This window comes from Ochotona princeps, chromosome 3 (genome assembly GCF_030435755.1).
Source record: "Ochotona princeps isolate mOchPri1 chromosome 3, mOchPri1.hap1, whole genome shotgun sequence".
Taxonomy (NCBI): domain Eukaryota; kingdom Metazoa; phylum Chordata; class Mammalia; order Lagomorpha; family Ochotonidae; genus Ochotona; species Ochotona princeps.
Window position 1 is genome coordinate 28,458,363 of NC_080834.1, and position 20,180 is coordinate 28,478,542.

Here is a 20,180-nt window from a genome sequence, read left to right on the forward strand (position 1 = left end):
GACACCAGCTTCCTCCTCTGTCACCGTTGGAGTATCCTTGGCTGGCAAATGAAAATGCTGTCACTTCTAAATGTGTTTCTCCTTTGTTTCATTCAGCTTCCACGCAAGAAACCTCATGTTTCTAAAGGAAATGTCCTCAAGTTGATGGATCTAAAACCAATCTCTCTCAACCACTTTTATTTTCAGTTTCTTTCCAGTCTGCTCAAATTGAAGATTAATAAATACCATTATCAAGTGCTTCCTCCTCCCCATCCTGTCAATGCACATGCACCCCAATACAGTAAGCCAAGCTGGAATGCAGGTGCATGTTGGTATAATGGGATACTGTACTGCACCTGCTCACACAGCCCCTCTCTCTTGCTTCTAGTAAAAACACCCGGACGTCGGACACCCTGAGCAAGCAACAGCAGACTCTAAGAATGCACATTGACATACCCAGGGCTCAGCTCCTGATTGAAGAGCGAGACACAATGGAGACCATCGGTGAGGAATCCTGGTTGCTACCAAACACAGTGTGGTTTCAACCACATCCCTACCTTCTCAGTCCAAACCCTGGGCATGGGATGGGCAGTGAATATGTATCAGTTGTTGTCTAGGACAAGAGGTTTGATCCCCGGTCCACTTCAGGATTTTCCTGAGGAGGCTGTTGATGCTGCCCCCTAAGAACTTCCCGTGGTCAGATCAGCACAGAAGGCCTACACACGGCAGCCTAGTCCTGGAAGCCCACCCTGGGCCCAGCTGTCAAGCTTTGCAAGCAAGGCTGGCCTTCATGAAGTAAACTTTTCTTTGTAGTTCTGACCCTTCTCAACCTGTCTATGCTCGTTGCCCGCATGGTGCCAGCCACTGTGGTTCTTTTCACTGCAGGCTTGGTAACTTCCCGAGTCTCCTGCCAGAGCAGATTTCTGCTGCGAGTTTCTAACCTATCTCAGAAGCTCTTTCTGTGCCTTGACCATACCAATCAGCAGAAGGGGCAGAGTTTCAAGGCCAAGATCACACAGATGGGAGCAGGAGCAGGGACCCCCACTCAGGTCCCCTGACACTCCCGATGATGGGCTGTCCTTGCCCCCTCCCTGTTTCCACCCAGCAAGCTACTTCCAATTCCTGTTCTGCCAGACTTCCTGGTCACCATGGAGACCAAGTCTGGGGCAGACTCCATGACCTCAGTCTTGTTAAACTTCAAGGCTTTTGCTTATGGCAGGGGAGGGGGCTGTGTCTGCTGATGCTTGGCAGGAAGACAACCCTTTACAGTAGACCCAACTGCCTACCTCCAAGCAGGTAGCCAGAAAGGCATCAGCAGGAGCCCAAGGATGGAAAAATGTCCTCTGTTGTCCTTGCCCCAGTCCTCCCCAAGCACCACCCAGACGCCAGGACCCCACGGCTGTTCAGCACCGAGGTATGGACTGTCCTTGCTGTGGTCACGTTTGGCCTAGCCACACTGAGAGAAAGCTCAATCCAGGCATGTAAGCTTCATCCAAGCGGCATCAGTTAAGTGCTGTAGGGGAGGCACAGCTCACCCCAAAGCACACGGCTTGTGCACAGCAGATGAAGACACCGTGTTTGGCTTGATGATCTTTCTCCACTCCCGGCCATTCCCAGCCATTCCCGGCCATTCCCAGAGTGTTCCTGGAATCCCTTTTACTGAACCCACTGGGTAAATGAGGTAGTAAAGCTGAGCTTACCTTTACAACATCGGGCCAGACTTGACAATGTGATCTACTTGACCATGTCTGTTTATAAGCACCCATTGAAGTTAGTCTTTCCAAGCAACACATGACAAAGGGGCTGTGTTAGTAACTGAGGCCTAGACAGGTTCTGCAGCTTGTCAAAGGCACAATGGTTACGTAACCTAGTTGCGTGCTATTAGCTAAGTTCCATCTCAGGACTCCTTCGCAATTTTACATGTGGCTTTTCAGACAGCTGGATGGAGCCTGTGTGTGGTGTCTAACCTTCCAGCAGCTAGGCTTGGCTGACTTGCTCAGGAGGAGTCTGCAGTCACTGCTGTATGTAGCAGTCACCCCTAGCTGGAGTCTGTTGTGGTCCAAGTAGCATCCCCCTGTACCACCCAGAGTTCTGCTCCTCCTGGTGATACTGGACGTGGAGTCGACAGCCCTTCGTCCTCATGAGACAGTATCACGGATCCTGTAAAACATCCTGAGCTCTGACTGCAGGCATCCGAATGTAAAGGGCCATGATTTCTCACCCGAGGGAATGGTTAACCTCAGGATCTCACAGACACCTGACACTTCCCTAAGAAGCTTTCAACTTGGCCCTGCAGACAACCTGCTGTGCTCTTAATGGAAGTGCCACATGTTCATGTGGTCTGGGAGGAGGACCCTGGTGCCTACTCCTCCGGGGAGAAACTCTGTGTGCAGGGCTGCTGTCTTTGCCCCTGCGGCAGGACCTCCAGGCAGAGCCCTGGTGCGTGCCACAGCACCATCCCACACTGTGTCACACGCGGGGCTTCTTGCAGACCTCCTGGCAGCCGGTCACCTTGTTCTCTGCCAAGAAATTTTGTTCTAACTTTAAGAGGCCTTCTTTGCCTGCCAGAGCCTGAGGAATCATATTGTGTATGGCTCGCTCCGTCCAGAGCCTTTTTTGGGCACGGAGATCTTGCCGTGTTGCTTATGGTTTTCTCATCATTGTTCCGAAGGTGAGGCATGCACGCACACACACACATACAGACATCGTAGCAGGTCCCACCTGATGGACAAACGCAGGAGCTGTGGCCTTGAACGTTTATGAGAAACAAACAAACAAACAAAAAACAAAACTATAGGTCGTAAGTTTTCTTGCATTGAAAAAAGTCTTCTTAAGAAAGTGTGGAAAATATCGCATTGAAGTCAGGACAATTCCAAATCATGCCTGCAGCCCAAGCTGCTGCTCCTGACTCACACATTCAAGTGCTCAGACTCCGTCTGAACCCTGGGCCCCTGCCTCTCCCACCTTCTAGTGCCTATGCCCACAGGACTTTGGAATCCGACAAGTGAGTCATTTCAGAAGCAGGCAGGTAAAACCCGCACCTGAAAGGTGGCTGCTCCAAGAGGAAAGGAGCAGAGGGACTGGTGTGTTCCACGGAGCAGACTGCCTGCTTCTTGCCCCTAGGAGCACCTGCTGAGCTCTGGGTAGGCAGCCACAGGGACTTATAGTGCTTCCCTCCCCTCCCCTCCCCTCCCCTCCCCTCCCCTCCCCTCCCCTCCCCTCCCCTCCCCTCCCCTCCCCTTCCCTCCCCTTCCCTTTGTTGTAGGGTTTTTGAACCCCGAATACTGCAGCAACCTCAAATTCTTGTCTCGCAGGAAAGAAGAATTTTCATGCGGACACAGTTTAGTTTTAAAGTAAGATTTATTAGAAATAGTTGAGAAAGTAGACTCCCATCCTAGTGATGGGAGGGGGCCTCGAGATCCTCTGCCATAGTGGCAGGGGGAAAGGCAAGAGAGAAAAACCCATATTAATGGTGGAGAAAGTATCTTTTAAAGGTTCCCCTCAAAGATGTTTCTCCATAAACAAAGGAAATTCCTGGTTTCCATGGTACCTGGCCTTGGAACAAAAGGCCAGCAAGGTGTCACTGGCCAACTTCCTTGGTCCCTTTCTAATGATAAAGAGGCCAGTCTGAAGCCCTCCCCCTTGGCAATGGCTGGAGACAGAATTGGGCGGAGGCTTCAGGTGAGGAAGATATGTTAATGTCACCCTTGTCTCCTGGGGGAAGTATTCCTGATAAAATATGCATTTGTCTTTGGGAGAGACGTGTGTTCTGGTGAATCCAAGACATGGTGGGGAAAATACCCCTTTATATTTGGGAAGAAAAATGACTTGGGGACCCAGAATACCCTAACTGCCTACCACCCAGTCTAACTCCTCTCACACCTTCCCTTCCCTTCCCTTCCCTTCCTTTCCCTTCCACTCCAAAGGCCAACCTGTATGCATCTGCTTCTATTTCTAACCCTTTGGAGTAACAGGACTACAGTGCCTGAATTTGTAGTCACTGGAATTGCATTGTGGGAGGCTGCTATTATTGTCATCGCTAACAATAACACGAGTGCCTAGGGAGAGAAGAGGCCAGGCAGCCATCCAAAGGGGGTAACGGTGTTTGGCTCTCTCTCTCTCCCTGCTGCTCTGCAGATGATCGCTCCACAGTCCTGTTGACAGATGCTGACTTCGGAGAGGCCGCAAAACAAAAGTCCCTGACGGTGACTCACACGGTCCATTACCAGTCCGTGTCTCAGGCCACAGGACCCCTCGTGGATGTTTCAGATGCCCGGCCAGGAACGAGTAAGTGGTCAGCAATGCTAAGAATGTGTGGATATTACCAATCCGGGAACTACATTCACACAGAATTGATTTAATTGGGGTAGTCAAGTTTTCTTGCTGTGTCTTGGCTATTACTTAAATGGTGTCGCTTGTAGCCAGTAAAGCTTGGCACTGCTGTGCTTTGACAAGCACTAGAACTTCCAGGGCAATTGAACTTGTTTTATTTAGATAACCTAGCAGACGAGGAAAGAACATAGCATGTGAATGTGTCTGCTAATATCGGGCTAGAAAGGTGATGCCATTGAGGTTATTTCTGCAGCAACCCTGGAAGAGAACTACTCATAAATTAAATATCAGAGACCCAGTTTCAAAGCTGAGAATCCTGAGGCTCTGGGGTCCGAGGTGAGCAACCCTTAGCTGGTATACATCATCAAGAAGGGAGACCAAGAGTCAGCTGTAGATTTCTCATTCTCCAAGCTTGTATTTCATCTCCTGGACATACAGTCTGAGCAAGAAGATAGTTCTAACTAGTGTAGACATTTTCTTGAGTTTAGTCACTAACGTGTTCACCCATTGACTATGGAAAATAATGGCTGCAGTGAAACTTAACCCCCCACCCCTAATACGTAGCTAGAACTTATTTACTAGTTATTTCTTCATAACCAAAATTGCTTCTAATTCTCCTTAAAGACTGAAAAATTATTATCTTGATTAATATCATTTTACAAGTTTTGATGTCTAGCTTTTAAATAAATCTCTAATCACTCACTTTGTAAAACCTGGCATTCCTGGTGTGTAATCATTGGAAAATGCATGCTCCATCAGGTGTTGCTCAATCTCCACTTGTGAGGCATTTGTGAAAAGCAGTGAGCTTCCTAATTTCTAACTACACTGTGCTCTACAGGGAACAATTCAAACAGATAACTGAGATACAGATGGAAAACTAACATTTTCCAGAACATTCTAAGGAAGTCTTTAAATTCCTCTCTTGTATCTCCCTTTACCTCCATTCTTCTTTAATGACATCAGTCCGTTCTGAAGGCAAAAGAGGAGAGAGAATCCATGTTGTAAAGGACTGCTTCTGTTTAGCCATTGGCTTATCTGTTGTGCTGGCCTGGGGTGACTCCCAGTTTACTGTGATGGATTCTGCAACCTTTTTGATGTTAAGCCAGGTGAATATTTAGACCCTGAAGGGTTTGGGTTTTAGATGCAAAGATGCAGCATTCATTGGCTTCATTGTTCCTTTAGCCCAGTGATCATAGAAGTTGTTGGACAGCAGTAAAAGTGTATAAAACAGGCAGAGAACATGGGACAGGTGCCCCAGGTTCATTGCCAGCTGTCTGCGCACAACAGAATCACACCGACTCCACCCAGTCATTCCAGTGCATTGGTGAGCCCTGGTGTCTGTGTGGTTAACAATATCCTATGCTGTTTAGAGTTTCATGGAGAGATTATTCCAGGAACTAGAAGGATACCCTGGGAGTGCAGGAGGAAGAGACCACAGTGCCCCCTGTGCCCTTAGCACAAGCAAGGCTTGCCACGCTCACAGCACACAAATTCCTCCTGAAGAGCAGCCTAAGTTTTCTCCACTGGATCAGTGTTGAAGGAGCTGGGAAATGCACAAAGTCCAGTTGTCAATAAGTAGAAGAAGAAGCAGTGACACAAAAGTACTAGGAACATCCAGAACACACGGGCCTTCAGCTCTGGAATAGTGTGGAGGTTGCTTTGAAGGCACTGAACCTAGAGAGACATGAGTCGGCCGTGCAGGTAGGAACTAGACCAGTGAAAGGCAACATTAGGCAGGATGCATGTGGATGGGGTTGGCTGTGGGTAAGCATGGTTCAGGGAGGTTAGAGAATGAATTCAGTCAGTATCCAAAATACTTAGTGAAGGGTTATGGATCTCTATGGCTCAGTATTTGGTGATGAGGGACTCACAGTGAGATGTGAGAAGATGTTATGTCATTCAAACAGGGAACTCAGTAAGTTCTAGACAAAAATAGAATACTGGAAGTAGGGCCTGTGGGAGTGGTGCATAGGATCTGGGTTCCTTGGGAGGGAGGGGGAGTACCAGCTTCTCCAGGGAGCCTGAACTCAGCTCAGGACAAAGTGGGAGAAGACTATAGACCAGGAAACAGAAGGAGGAAGGCCCTGAGCTATTCACAACAGGATGGAAGGGCTCCAGGAATGCAGTGAGGCCTAGAAATGATTGCCTTGGCTTCAGAAGGCCACCCAAGCCACAGTCCACACCTCTGCCTTTCTCCGTGAGAGCTCCAGAAACACTCGCAGGGGAGTACCCCCCACCCAAACCCATGGGGATGCTACAGCTTAGAAACATGTGTTTCTTCCTGTGGCAGGGAACTTCATCCAGTCATGCTTACTAACATCAGGTAAACTTCCCAAATTCATGCAGTGGTCTCTGGCGCCCCCACTGCCCTGGGAATGAGACCCCTTGCTCACCATCTGTACAGCATTTGGTTTTGGTAAAATATCTTTGAGTTCATCTTTTCATTAAGTGTCCCCTAAAACTACAGTGTGAAAAAAGCTGACAACATTCTGTTTTTAACTTACGTTATAGTGTTAGGTTTGAAATATATATATATATACATTCCACAAGGATCTTACGTATTTTTTGGATTAACATGTAATCGTTACATCTTTATGAGTGGGTCACTGGCCTTCTAGCAGGTTCTGAAGCTTTCTAGAGCTGATTCCCTGTGTTGTTTCTTGCTCCCTTTGCCTAGCTGGGACATGTGTATTAACTCAATCCGGGGGGTAGATTCTTCTTATATCCATTTCAAGCATATACACAGATTCATCTATACAGTCAGACTTTCGTATCCTTTGGCCTCTCATCCAGGGATTCAACCAACCACACTTCAACAAGGTCTGGGCATCGCATTGTGTCCATCTGGACATGTAGAGTTTGTTTCATGCCATTGTTCCCTAAGAAGTTATTTGTGTAGCATTGTATTGGATTAAGTAGAAGTAAGCTGGAGATGATTCAAGCACACAGGAGGATAGGTAAGAGTTCTATGTAAATGCTGTGCCAGTTTATATCAGGGACTTGACTTTGGATTTGGGTGTCCACAAGAGTTACCAGAACCAATCCATGTATAGTATCAAGCGACTCCTCTGTTTTTCTCAACTACACAAGACAATACTGTTATTGTCTGCAAGACATTCTGTGTGTTAGGACCGTGTTGTCATTGCAAGAATTCTGCATGTTTCGAAGAGCATCTGGAATAAGTTGTTTGTTCACAGAATTGATTGCATTGTAGAAGTTATGTTTCCAAATATTCTATTAGCTTGCCAAAGAGTTACAACAAATTCTTATCATGGGGATGAGACGAATCATAATGATTGTCTGTTTATCTCTTTCAATGTGTGAAAATACATCCCAGGGCTATGCCTGCTGCTCTGTGCACATCCCTGTCACAGCTGTGGATCGTGGCACATTTGAAAAGTAGGAATCTCCTCATGTTCCAATCCGCAAGGCCAACCACACTAACTGAGCCACAGTAGGTCTTCAGTAAATACATTCCAATACTGACAAGCATCAAACTCTGGAGTCAAAACAGAGGAAATGGGAAGTAGAGGATGTTTAGCAGCTCAGGCAGGACTTGAACCATCAGTTTTATTCCTGCCTCTGCTATCTGTTTCCAGAGATATGCAATTAGCTGAGGGCTAGCTGGGTGCTCACAACCAAAAGATGTCTCTACATCTAAAGCTCTATACCTCTCACACTTCACAAAGACTTAACACAAGATCACCCCTCCAGGAAAATTTTGATCAGGTTTTCTACTTGGGAAATGTACAAGGGTATGAACACAAGGGAAATGATAAGTATTAGCCTTGACCTGGTTTCTTTTGGTCATTTTTACCCCAAAGACATACATTCATGCATTCATGCATTCTGTTGTGCAGAGGATCCAAACATAGATGATCTAATCACCCCTTGATGTCCATAAGGAATTAGTTTCAGGAAACCCTCAGATAGAAAATCTATGGACAATAAAGTTTCTCATATAAAATGACACAGTGTTTGCCTAGGGGCCTGGTACATCCTCTTGTATACAGGGCATGATCTCTAGATTACTTGTAACACCAAATACAGCATAACTGCTGGGGGATTGTTGCCATCCCAGTGATAAGGGGAAATGTCTGTGCGTGCTGCCTGTTTTCAAGGTTGGGGTGGCTGCGTCCTTGAGAATGAAGCCTACAGGTATAAAGACTCGGGTACACAGTGCTGAACAGGGATATGAAGAGGGCACAGCTGTCCTTGCTCTTCACTTCCTTTCACATCTCAGGCATTTTCTAGCAGGTAGTGTGGGTGGCTGTCTTTGTGCCAAATCCCCTAAATTTAGTGTTCGACTTTCCTGACTTACCAACCTGACCTCCAGCCACCACCATCCCGCCACGTTCAGGTTCTGCAGCATCATGACCAGTGTCTGTGGCTCAGAAACATGGGATAGTGTGGAATAGTAATGGCACAGAGAGCCCTCCCCAGTGCACAGGGTGCTGAAGCATGCTAGTCTCACTCCAGCCACATAGCAGACTTGAATGTGGGTGGTGATGTCACCAAGTGTCAGGGATAAAAAACTGTGCCTATCTGATGAAACTGGCCAGAATCATGCATCCAGTGAGTAGGCAAAGTAGACTTCAAGCCAGACAGCCTAACTCAACACTCAACCTGCTCCGTGTTGTTGTTAAGATGATGCTACCTAAGCCTATGTAGGGACTGAAAAATTCACTTTCTTTCTCTCTCTCTCTCTGTCTCTCTCTGTCTCTCTCTCTCTCTCTCACACACACACACACAGATATGTATGCAGTTGTCTCTTTACATTCATGGATTTAGCCAACCACAACAGAAGATATTTGGGGCATGATGGTGGTGAAAGTGCAGCTGTTATGAGCACACGCAGATTTTTTTTTCCTGTGAGTAGTTCTGAAACAGTAGAGTGGAACAACTATTTACAAAGCCTTGATATTGTATTAGCTTTATCATAAGTTATATAATAGTGGTTTAAATCATCCCTATAGGTTCTATGTGAGTACTGTAGCACCATATAGAAGGGATTGGAGCACCCAAGGAGAAGTGTCACAGTCATTGGCCTTAGGTGGTGAGGAGCAACCGTGCTTGTATGAATAGCTTACAGCACATCTTGAATCTTCACTGGTGACACTGCCTTGGATGTGGTAGCAGAGGGAACAACTGACATACATGAGGCAGATCCTGTGGTGTTGCGTGTGACAGGGACTTGATGAAACTCGCTAGTTAATGAGGGTATGTTCGAACACACCAGTGTTGTCCTCCATATGAGACAACCAGTAAACTCATCATACAAGATTGAAGTCTCAGCATCTACGAGGTGTGAAAACCAAGAGTAGGGGAAAACACACTTTAGTGCTGTGACCACACTACCCCGACATGTTTCACAACCCTGTTATCCACAAAATCCCCTCTTATCCCAAATGCCAGATAATTAAAATAATTGATTCAATGGACAGGAGCTTAATTCAGATGCAGACCAGTGTTGAGAAGCCAAGAGCTGTTTTTATCACTTTCCCTCTAACTCATTGGCTGTTCAGCAAGCAAGATACTTAATCACTGAGTTTTATTTCTATTAGAATGTTGGGGAACCTCACTAAATACTTTCCGTACAGAAGCAGTACATTCCATCATTTATCTCCTCAATGGATTAGCTAAGACATCATGTAGAGGGAGCTATGGAGTGGAATCCGAGGCCAACTTTTCTGCTGGCTACTGGCCTGAAGAGAGGCTCACTTCAGGCATAAAACAATGGCTCCAGAAACCTGATTCTAAAAGGAAGGGGCCCACTGGCCCCATTTCTACACCAAGATGCGCAGTGAGGCCAAGACAAGACTGAGGGCTATGGTCCAGGAAGGTAATACCTTGGTCTGTGTTTTCGACATTATCAGGCCACAGACGAGTTACTCTCATGTAGGAAAGAATAAGGAAACAAACACTGAACACAGTTGTGTGGAGAAGAGCTCTGGCTTGAGCAGAGCTGCTGGCAGGTGTGACTTCCTCTTGGGATTTTCCAAACAGGAAAGGGGCAGTGAGAGTAACATCCTACCCCACCTCTGAGGAGTAAGACCAGGCCGGGCAGCACAAGCAAGGATCTAACTGCATATGTAATGTGAGTCGGAGCCGGGGGCAGGCATAACTCCCACCCAGCACCCATGCCAGGACTTACAATCATCCACAGCTTTAGTTGCAAGGAACTTAAAGAAGAATAAAAATGAGAATCCTGAAAAGTTATGTAAGGGACTGAGTAATTTGGGGGAAAGGATTCATTAGCATTTAAATAACGAGCTCCACTTCTTTAAGCCCCACTCATCAGGTCCATAGTGCTTGGGAGACAGCCTGCTCCCCGTGATGCTGTTTTTCTGTCTCGTGGAGGACCTCTCGCCAAGCATTCCAGTGGTGCAGCACCGTCATCATGCACACCTTGTTGTGTCCAGAGAGCTGAGTGCTGTCTGTTCATTTACATTCCAATCAAAGCCAAGAAAAAGACAATCTTTGAATAAAGTCCCCTGTGGAATTTTTGCAAGTAAGGGATGAGATGTGTCCTAAAATCAATGCCTCAGAGAATATATACCAAGACTGAGTCTTTGGATGATCCAGGAAATCTTAAAATATTATTGATTTTGTTGCCATTTTAACGGTCCTTCCCACTATCATGGAATGATGGATGAGGTTCAAAGTCCAGTAACTCGAAACTTGCAAAGAGGAAATCTTCCATTTACAAAGAGAACTCTCCCATCACCTGTCAGGATCAGGCCCTTCTAACCCAACGTGAATACATAACTAAGCTATTGCCCCTGGGACATCATTCTGGAAAACTCCGATTCCTAGGATGAAGTCATGTGCACTCAATTTGCAGGGGATGTCTGAACCAGCTGGCTTTTCTCTGAGCCTTGCCTGTATCAAACCCTTTAGGAAACTGCTTGCCAGGGAATATGGCAAGGGGCCAGAGGCAGACCCTGGCCTGTGTCCTGCAGAGACAACTAGACTCCTGAGAATAAGTCAAAAAGTGCTTGCAACCATGTCTCTTGGATTGGCACCATCCGCTTGGCTCCGTGTGTGCTGAGCAGTGAAGACAAACTGCGATGTTTAGAAGTGGCCAGGCCCTCTTGACATAACAGCATCACACTCCTCCTGGGAAGCAGAGAATTCGCAGATGGAGAATCTGCATCTGGGACCTTAAGGAACCTTCAGGCCAGAGCTCCCAAATAACCATCCCAAGTGACTGGACCTCTCCGTTCTTCCACAGGATTCCAGAAAAGATAAGACGGTGGTCCCCTTGAGGGTCCAACATACCTCGATCTTGGCATTTCCCTTTTCCCAGTTTACCTGAAAACCCAGCCTGCGTATCGCCTTGCTGTCTTTGAGTCTAGAATTATGGAAAATGAAGCCCATTTGGCCTCAGGCAGTGCCTCCGATGATCTGTGTGTTTTTGACGGCGGCACTTTCAGGAAATCTGTGCACTGTTTTTTACCTAGTGCTCCGAGTCCTATTTGTTGATTTGAACCATTTGGTTGGGGATATGAGTAACCACATGGAAAGGGATGAGAGAATATTAAGACGAAAAAGGTCTGTTCCCTGCATTGTAGTAGCTGGCAGTGCAGTTCAATGATGAAGCGGTCACGATCATTGCAATGAGTGACTCTGAGGGCTTGGTACTCAGAGTACCACAACCTGGGTGGCATAAAAACACTTCCACAAGACCAGAATCAAGGTGCACCCAAGGCTATGCTCCTGGGGAGCCTGCAAGGGGCCCTCCCTCCTGGCTTCTGACAAATGGGCAACAAGCCTTGGCACTCCATGGCTGGCAGTTAAAGCTGTCATGTGCTCTCTCCTCCTGTGTCTATATTATAATCTCATCTTGTCAGAACACAAATTAGGTTTAATTAGCATGACCTCCTCCAAACTAGTCACCCTTGCAATCCCCCTGTCTGCAGATACAACCACCTCTCTAAGCTCCTGGTTTTGGGACACAGCAATCAGCCCCCACAGCACCTCAGGGTAGAACTCCAGGCAGGTAGTCGCAGGGAGATGTTACACCCAGATCATCCCTCCCTTTGCAGAAGACCATGATTCTCAGCAAATTTAAACTACCTGCACCAGGTCACAAAGTTGCATGGCTAGGAGTTCTGATTGCAAATAGAATGTTTTCTCCAGCAGGACTTCTCCAATGCCTAAGTATCCCAGGAATACTTCAGAGCCTTAGAGACAGGAAGTGTGCTCCTGAGAGGAGAGGCCAAGAGAGGGGGCAAAGGAGGAAGTGTTGTCCTACCCCTTGGTCTTCCCCTCCATACCCCAGCGCCAACCGAGTTCACCTGGGGCAAAGACAGACACGATTCTTGGGTCTCCACAGATCCCACCACCAGGAGGAACGCCAAGGCAGGACCCACTGCCAGGAATCGGTACGCCAGCCAGTGGACCCTCAACAGACCACACCCCACCATCTCAGCACACACCCTTACCACAGACTGGAGGCTGCCCACCCCCAGGGCTACAGGATCCGTGGACAAGGAGAGTGACAGCTACAGTGTCAGTCCCTCACAAGACACAGGTATGGCCCTGGGGGAGCCGCATGGCCTGCCTTGCCCTGGCCCACGTGAGGGCTCCCCTGGGCACTGTGGTTGGGTGTGGGTCAAGAGGAGCCAGAACTTCCCTGCTGTGTCCTCATTCTCTATTGAAGGTCACTTCCAAATGGTCAAGCCAGTATTTTTGTTATTGTTTTTAAATCTGAAGGACAGAGCTACAGAGTGCGAGGAGGGGTAGACGGAGAGGAGTCTTCCATCTACTGATTCACTCCCCAGATGGCTAAGACATCCAGAGCAAGGCCAATCCAAAGCCAGCAGCCAGGAGCTTCTTTTTGATCTGCCATGTGGGTACAGGGACTGAAGTTCTGGGTTATTTTTCCAGCCGTTAGCAATAGGCTAAGAGAATTAGAGCAGTTGGCACTTGAACTAACATATCCAATGCTGGCACTGCAGGCCACTGCTTTATTTGCTATGCCACAAGGCCATACTGGTTCATACTAGAGCCATTGTAGCATTCCCTGCGCACACACGTCCCAGTGCATGCTGCAGGAGGGGATCAGGAGGCACAATGTGCTGCGCAGAGGTTGCTCCCAGACCTATGCGGCTCTCTCCTTCCCATTCCTATCCCCACGAGGATAAAGGCAGACATCTAACATTTTGCACCCACATGAAATGATTGCAATAATTGCCGCTTATGTTCCAACGGCATCTGACCCACTCTCATCATCAGGATTAAGGCGTTGTACTTGACGTTAGGTGATGAGGTCACAGCACCCTTCAGGGCAACACAGGCTGGTCCCCTTACAATGAACAGAGTCAATTCTAAGGCAAGTCATCTTGCCTGGCATCAGCCACCAGGATTTCACTTCTCAGAGAAGACAACACCTAAGAATAGCATGGGCCGCCCGCCTCCCTCTCTTAAATTTTGAAGAGAAATTATATCTGTGCCTAATAGCTGCAGGAAATTTTAATACTCATTTTCTTTTGTTCTGATGAAATACTTCAAAAACAATGTTCCCAAGGCAGCGCATCCCGCAAATTCATTTTTCTGACAATCACTGCTCTTTAAAGCATGCCAGACTTGCTCAGAGCTGGCATCCAAACTTTTTATTGACTTTGAAATGCAGAGGATTCCTTGCCCAGAACATTGTGGCCCAGTTCCAAGGCCACAGGTACCAGACTTTGTCCTGGCTGTTTCTCATCCCCACGGATGGTGGCAGTCACAAAGGATGAAATTTCCAGGGGCTGGGAGACCCCTCTGCCTAGTAGTCGATCCCTATGCAGAGTGGCATCTTTGTATCCTGTCTTGATCATGGCTCCCTTCCCAAGTGAAGGTCAGGGAAAACTCACTGGTACCAATTAGAGTCTGAGTGGTCCAGAAGGAGTTTCAGGTCAGAGCAGGGAGTGGAGCACAGTGCCACTTATGCACACTGCACCCCGAAGTGTATTTGCACTAAAGGTGAAATTTGTTCACGAGGTTGCCTTAGCTCTTTATGAAAAGACCCCAGGCTAGGAATGTCTAACTACAGAGATTCAATTGAAACACAGGTTGGCTGTGCTAAATTGGCTGCGAGTTAGGGATATGGTTTCAGAATGACAGTGCCAGGGTCAGCCTCGGGTGCAGTGGGTTAAGCCCCATTTGTGACTCTGGCATTCCACGTGAACTTCAGTTGGAGGCCCGGCCACTGCACTTCCGATGAAACTCCCTGAATGTGCCTGGTGAAGGGAGCAAAAGATGGCCTAAGCGCCTGGGCTCTTGCCACCCACGTGGGAGACCAGCTTGGATTCCCTGGCTCCTGACTTCAACCTGGTCCATCCCAAGCTGTTGCAGCCATTTGGTGAATGAATCAGCAAATGGAAAATCTCTCCTTTTCTTTTTCTCTCTTCCCCTCTTTTCCACAATGCCTTTAAAACAAACTAAATCCATAAATAAGTAGGCTTAAAAAGTGAATGACAGAGCAACCTCCTCTGATGGAGAGGACTCCTACCAAAAAGAAATGGCTGCACACCTGGGGGGACATGGGGTGTCACCGCTTACCTGGGGGACTTTCTCCTCTCACTTTTCTCACTGTAGATCGAGCAAGAAGCAGCATGGTCTCCACAGAAAGTGCCTCCTCCACGTATGAAGAACTGGCCAGGGCCTACGAGCACGCCAAAATGGAAGAGCAGTTGAGGCACGCCAAGTTCACCATCACAGAGTGCTTCATATCCGACACGTCATCTGAACAGTTGACGGCAGGGACCAATGAGTACACGGACAGTCTGACCTCCAGCACCCCTTCGGAGTCGGGCATCTGCAGGTTTACTGCATCCCCCCCCAAACCTCAGGATGGAGGACGGGTGATGAACATGGCAGTTCCAAAGGCACATCGGCCAGGTGAGGGGCAGTGGGTGGACTGCGGTGGCATAGGGCAGGGTATCTTCTGGGGTCACACCTGTCCATCCTGGGAGCCCAGCTCCGTAGTGCCCACCCTGGAGGGTGTTCTGTTAATGGCTGTCACATGGTGAGTGTCTCAGTGGTTTCTCACCATTGGAAACTGTGAGTTGCTTTTGCATGCCTTTAATAAAGTACCTGACACTGGAGAGGTCTGGGAAGAAAAGAGGTGTGTGCAGCCCGCTGCGCTGGAGGCTCAGGAGTGTATGCTGGCATCCACTCAGCGGTGGGGGGAGTGCCTTGAGGCAGATGGCACTGCAGTGGTGGGGGTGCATGTGAAAGGTACAGGCCACACAGCCACAGAGGAAGCCAGCTCTCTCTCTGATCACTTGGGGTGATCCTTCCAAGGAGAAAACCCACCACAACTAAACTCAACTTTCTGAAGGTCCTGTTCTCTTATTAGCAGTCACCAGGCGCCCACCCAGAAAACTTTAGGAAATACACTTGAGCCCTACCCAGCCCAAGGCATGCAGACACACAGCATCAGCTCTGCTGTACTCTGTGTTCAAGAGTCACAGAGCCCTTGGCACACAGGCCTAAGAGAAGCCTGGGTGAGAAGAAACATGAGAGGTATTCTCCTTGAGCTGTCATCCTGAGGGTTTGGCAAAGGGGGACAGCTGTCACCAAGAGCCAGTGTGTGCACCTTGATTTCACTGAGCGATGGAAGGTAGAAGATCCTGTAAGAGGTCAGGTGAGCCAGGGCTTTGGTCTTGAAGGTGAGCAGCTGTGATTGTATTGAGTTTGGGAGTGACAGCTGCGGGGTCTCGTGCCTGCAGAGGCTGGACTAGAAGGTACATGTGTGGGAGCAGGGTCAAGGGGTGATGGCGTACAAGGACAGTGACATTCACAGACAACTAAAGGAAGAATCAGCAAGCTCCTGTTAGCTGACCTCAGATGGAAGTGGGGGCCTGCTCTGAATGTTGGTTTGACAAGAAGCCAGAACTGCTGGTTTGATATAGAAACTCAACTTTTAGATATTGGCTTTGAAATTTGCAAATAAAACTAACTTGTGGCAGACATGTCCGGTCTCTGAAGAATCACTGCATCTTTCCCACCCTGAAACAGCTCCAAAGGCCTTCCTTCACGTACTGGCCTACCCAGTGTGGCAGAACCCACTTGTGTCTCTTGTTTTATTCATTTCCTGAACTGCTATCCCAGTTCTATTTCAGAATCGTTTATATTCGCTCGTGAATCATTACAATTCCCTTGGGTTTTATGGCAGAAGGCCCAGCTGAAATGTGTCTTAAAAATGCATAAAATATATACACTAAGAATCATCTATGCAGTAGCTCATGTCCCATGCCAGCCTACAATAAAGAATGATGACTTCATTTATTTCCATTCTGTCTGCCTCCCAATGGTGAAGGACCAGTTGTTATCTGGGGGTGTTTTGATTTCAAGTATTTTTCTTCAATTGTTGCAAGACAAATGCACAAGAAATGCAGAGGAAATGCTAGGGTTTTTGTGGTGGCTCATCAGCCTAAAGGAAGCCGGGAAAAGAGAAAATGAGCTTGCGGCATGAGGTTTAGGTTTGCTAGGTTTCCGTTGTGGCATCTGTAGAACTGGCATCCCATGGGAGCCTCGAGGTGGCTGGGTGCCAGGTGCATGAAGCATCATGCAGAATCCATGGTTAGCAGAGAAAATACCCAAGAACTGGAATCTTGTCTGTGTTGTCTTGTTGAGGAGATTGTCAGAATCCCTAAGAGACTCCTAAGGTCTTGCTTGCACTTCCTCTCAGGGGCTCTTCAAATTCTGTAAGTGCTCACTTCCTTTCTGTACTGCTGACTTCAGGGACGTTTAGGGATGCTTTCCATCTAAGTCACTGCCCCTCATGCCATCAGCTTTAGCTAAAAAGATTTAGGTCATTAGCTGAGCTTCTGTTAGATGACCATCCTGTTTGTGCTTTTTCAGAGCGACAGGTTTGAGGTCTTCTGAGGGATGACGCGTTGCTCCCTGTGCTGGATCAATATGGTTAGAAAGCTCAAACTTGGTCCGAGGCACTGTCCCCTGGATCGACACCGGCAGCTGAGAGATCCCCAACAAAGGCGTGCCTGCCTTAACGCTTTCTTTAGATGACGAAAATCGATTTTGTATCTCTGGAGAGGAATGATTCATTTAATCAATGTTTGTCCCAATGTTCGCACATTGTTTGGTGCACTCCAGAATTCTCAAACATTTACTAGGCTTTAGGAAAATATCTCACCATGTACAAGCTGTTCTGTTGCCCCATTGGCTGCGACACTGTGCAAGGTTGCAATTTGTTATCCTGTTGACTTCAGGGTGTGTCAAAGTAGCAGCTCCTGGAGGTGTGCTTGGAAGCCAGACCCTTTGCCCCTCACGGCTACAGATCGCACTGGTCATGATCTGTTTCGTCATCATCTCAAGTGTCTCAGTATGAGCTCTTCTTTTTGAGAATTCTTTTCCTCACCTTGCCTTTTCTTTCGTCTCTTCATTCACAGAAAACAGGACTCATGCTTTTAAATTTTTGCACCTCAGGATAAAGTGATATGTACTTGGTCTGAGTATGGCTAAGTTATCTTCACATGTGTTACACAAGGATTATTTCTAAATCAAATAGGGATGTTACATTTATACACACAACACTGTGTCTGACGTGTGGTATGTTCTTGCTAGTATTGAATGACTGTGCCGATGCCAAGATGGACCTATTGAGGAGAGTATTTCAACTACTGGAAATCATTTGTCACCTGCAAGGGAGGCACAGGTGATGTGGCATGGGGTCACGCTGCTACCTGCAGCACTGGCATCCCATGGAAGCGCTGGTTTAACTCTCAGATCTCCGCTTCTGATCCAGCTCCCTTCTAATGTCCCTGGGAAAACAGCAGAAGATGGCCCAAAGTAATTGAAGCTCTGTCACCCACCTGAAAGACCTGGATGGAATTTCAGTCTCCTGCCGTCATCCTGGCCCAGTCCTTAGCCATTACAGCCTTTGGGGGATTGTATGTGTAAATGGAAGCTTTCTCTCCCTCTTTATAGTCCCCCCCCCTTTTCTCTCTATGCACTAAATAAATAAATAAATATTTTTAAAAATACAAGAGGACTAAATCAGCTTTCCAGCATGCTTTTAAAGAAGTGAATTATTTTCTTTATTTTTTAAAACATTCATTTATCAATTTCAGAGGCAGGGAGACTGTGAGAGAGGGAAAAATAGAGAGAGAGAGTTCTCTGTCTGTTGGCTCAATTCCCACATGGCTGCAACAGCCTGCTGTGGGTCAGCCCAAAGCCAGGAAATCCATCCTGGGCTCCCAAATGAATGCGCAGAGAATCTTCGTTGTTTTCTCAAAAGCATGAACAGGGAGCTGGGTGGAGGTGGAGTGTCCGGGACGGGAACAAGGGCTCAGGCAGGATGCTGGCATCCCAGGCAGCAGCTCAACCTTTCTTGTCCTGAGCAAAGCAAAATGGAATCTTCCCTAGAGAAGTGGTGCTGCCTTCTGAAACAAGTCTCTACACACAAGGTGAGCCGAGAATCCAGCTTTAAGTCTTTGATAATATCCTATTGTTGAAGTTGGTGCAATCTTAGGGCTGGTGCATTTTAAGTAAAAGGCTAAATCATTGTTTTTGTTTTCTTCCATAAGAGAAAACTGTTTCAGTGTTTCAAACAAGCCTGTTCCCATGAGCTACAGAGTTCCCTGGGTTTCTCTCGTCTTCTAGTGCTTGGCTTACACTCCCTTCCTTGGTTTCAGGTAGCCCTCTGAACCAGATGCTAGCATTCTTGGATTACTACTGCTGCTTTATTCATGATGTTTACCCTAGGTAATCAAGAGATGCCCCTGCATGCAGCTTACTTCAATCAATTGAACCCTTCAAACGCTCAGCCTGATCCGGCCTGGCCCACTAACAGGGCAGTCGCGTTAGAGCTCAGTGCCTGCGTGCTGCAGGCTCCAGCTTTAAGGTGTGTGCCTCCGTGCCTCCTTTCAGGAATGCATGTGAGGTTTCCCAGCTGGAAATGGCCGTCGCCGGCTGCCAACATATTGAGTCATCGTGGAACCAGCTATTGGAAGGATATGTTGGATTTTACTTTTAGGAGCCAGTCATCTCCTGTGTCACTTCCTGCCATCTGGGTTTAACTAGTGAGTGTAGACAGTTGGAGGTGCCGCCTGTGGCCCTGAATCCTCACCTGGAGGAGTCCTCCCTGAAGGGAGAGTCAACCTCTGTATAGACTTGCTTGGCAATGATGCATGCCAGCCTGCTCGTTCTCAGCTCTTTTTCTAATCTACATGGCTCACAGTGTGACCATGAAATCACAGACTGTGAAAACCATTTAAAAGTTATTTATTTTTATCAGAGAGGCAGAGAGAGATCTTCTATCCACTGGCTCACTCTCCAAGTTGCTGCATTAGCCAGAGCTGAACCAATCCAAAGCCAGGAGCTAGGAGCTTCTTCCGGGTCACCTACATGGGTGCAGAAACCCGGGTACTTGGCTCATCCTCCACTGCTTTCCCAAGTGTATGTGCAAGGAGCGGGTCAGGAATCAAACAGCCATGACAGCAAGCAGCACCCATACGGCATCCCAGTGCTAGCAGGTGAAGGATTAGTGTGTTGAGTCACCGCACTAACCCTAGATCAGGAAAGTCTTCACTGCCAAGTAATCCCCCATTCCAAACCTCATGCTCGCGGCATCACAACTGGGGCCTTGAGCTCTGCTGCAACAGGTGGCCTGGCCCAGACTCCTGCCACTGCCTCAATGCCAGGGCTTTACACGCCAGTGTTCTCAAGCAGTTGTGGGTTTCCTTCTCCTCGTTCTTCCTCTGCTCTTCTTTGCCCATCACAAAAGTTCCATTTTGAAAGTTCTATGATGAAGGTTATTCTGAGGACTGGAGAAAGGTTTTTCCAGTCCAAATTTTGCGAATGCCTGTGCATGCACCTGCTCCTGATCACACATGTCACTGCACACACATGTTTGA

The 20,180-nt window shown here is 47.7% G+C and overlaps 1 protein-coding gene across 1 annotated transcript in view; it reads left to right on the forward strand.

Annotated features, from left to right (window-relative positions):
• DSCAM (DS cell adhesion molecule) overlaps positions 1-20,180 on the forward strand; it is a 526,318-nt gene that overhangs the window by 493,233 nt on the left and 12,905 nt on the right. Inside the window, exons 29-32 of the mRNA XM_058661256.1 lie at positions 368-483; positions 4,117-4,266; positions 12,650-12,847; positions 14,896-15,198. Coding sequence (XP_058517239.1) covers positions 368-483; positions 4,117-4,266; positions 12,650-12,847; positions 14,896-15,198 — 767 coding nt within the window. The remainder of the gene's footprint in view (positions 1-367; positions 484-4,116; positions 4,267-12,649; positions 12,848-14,895; positions 15,199-20,180) is intronic.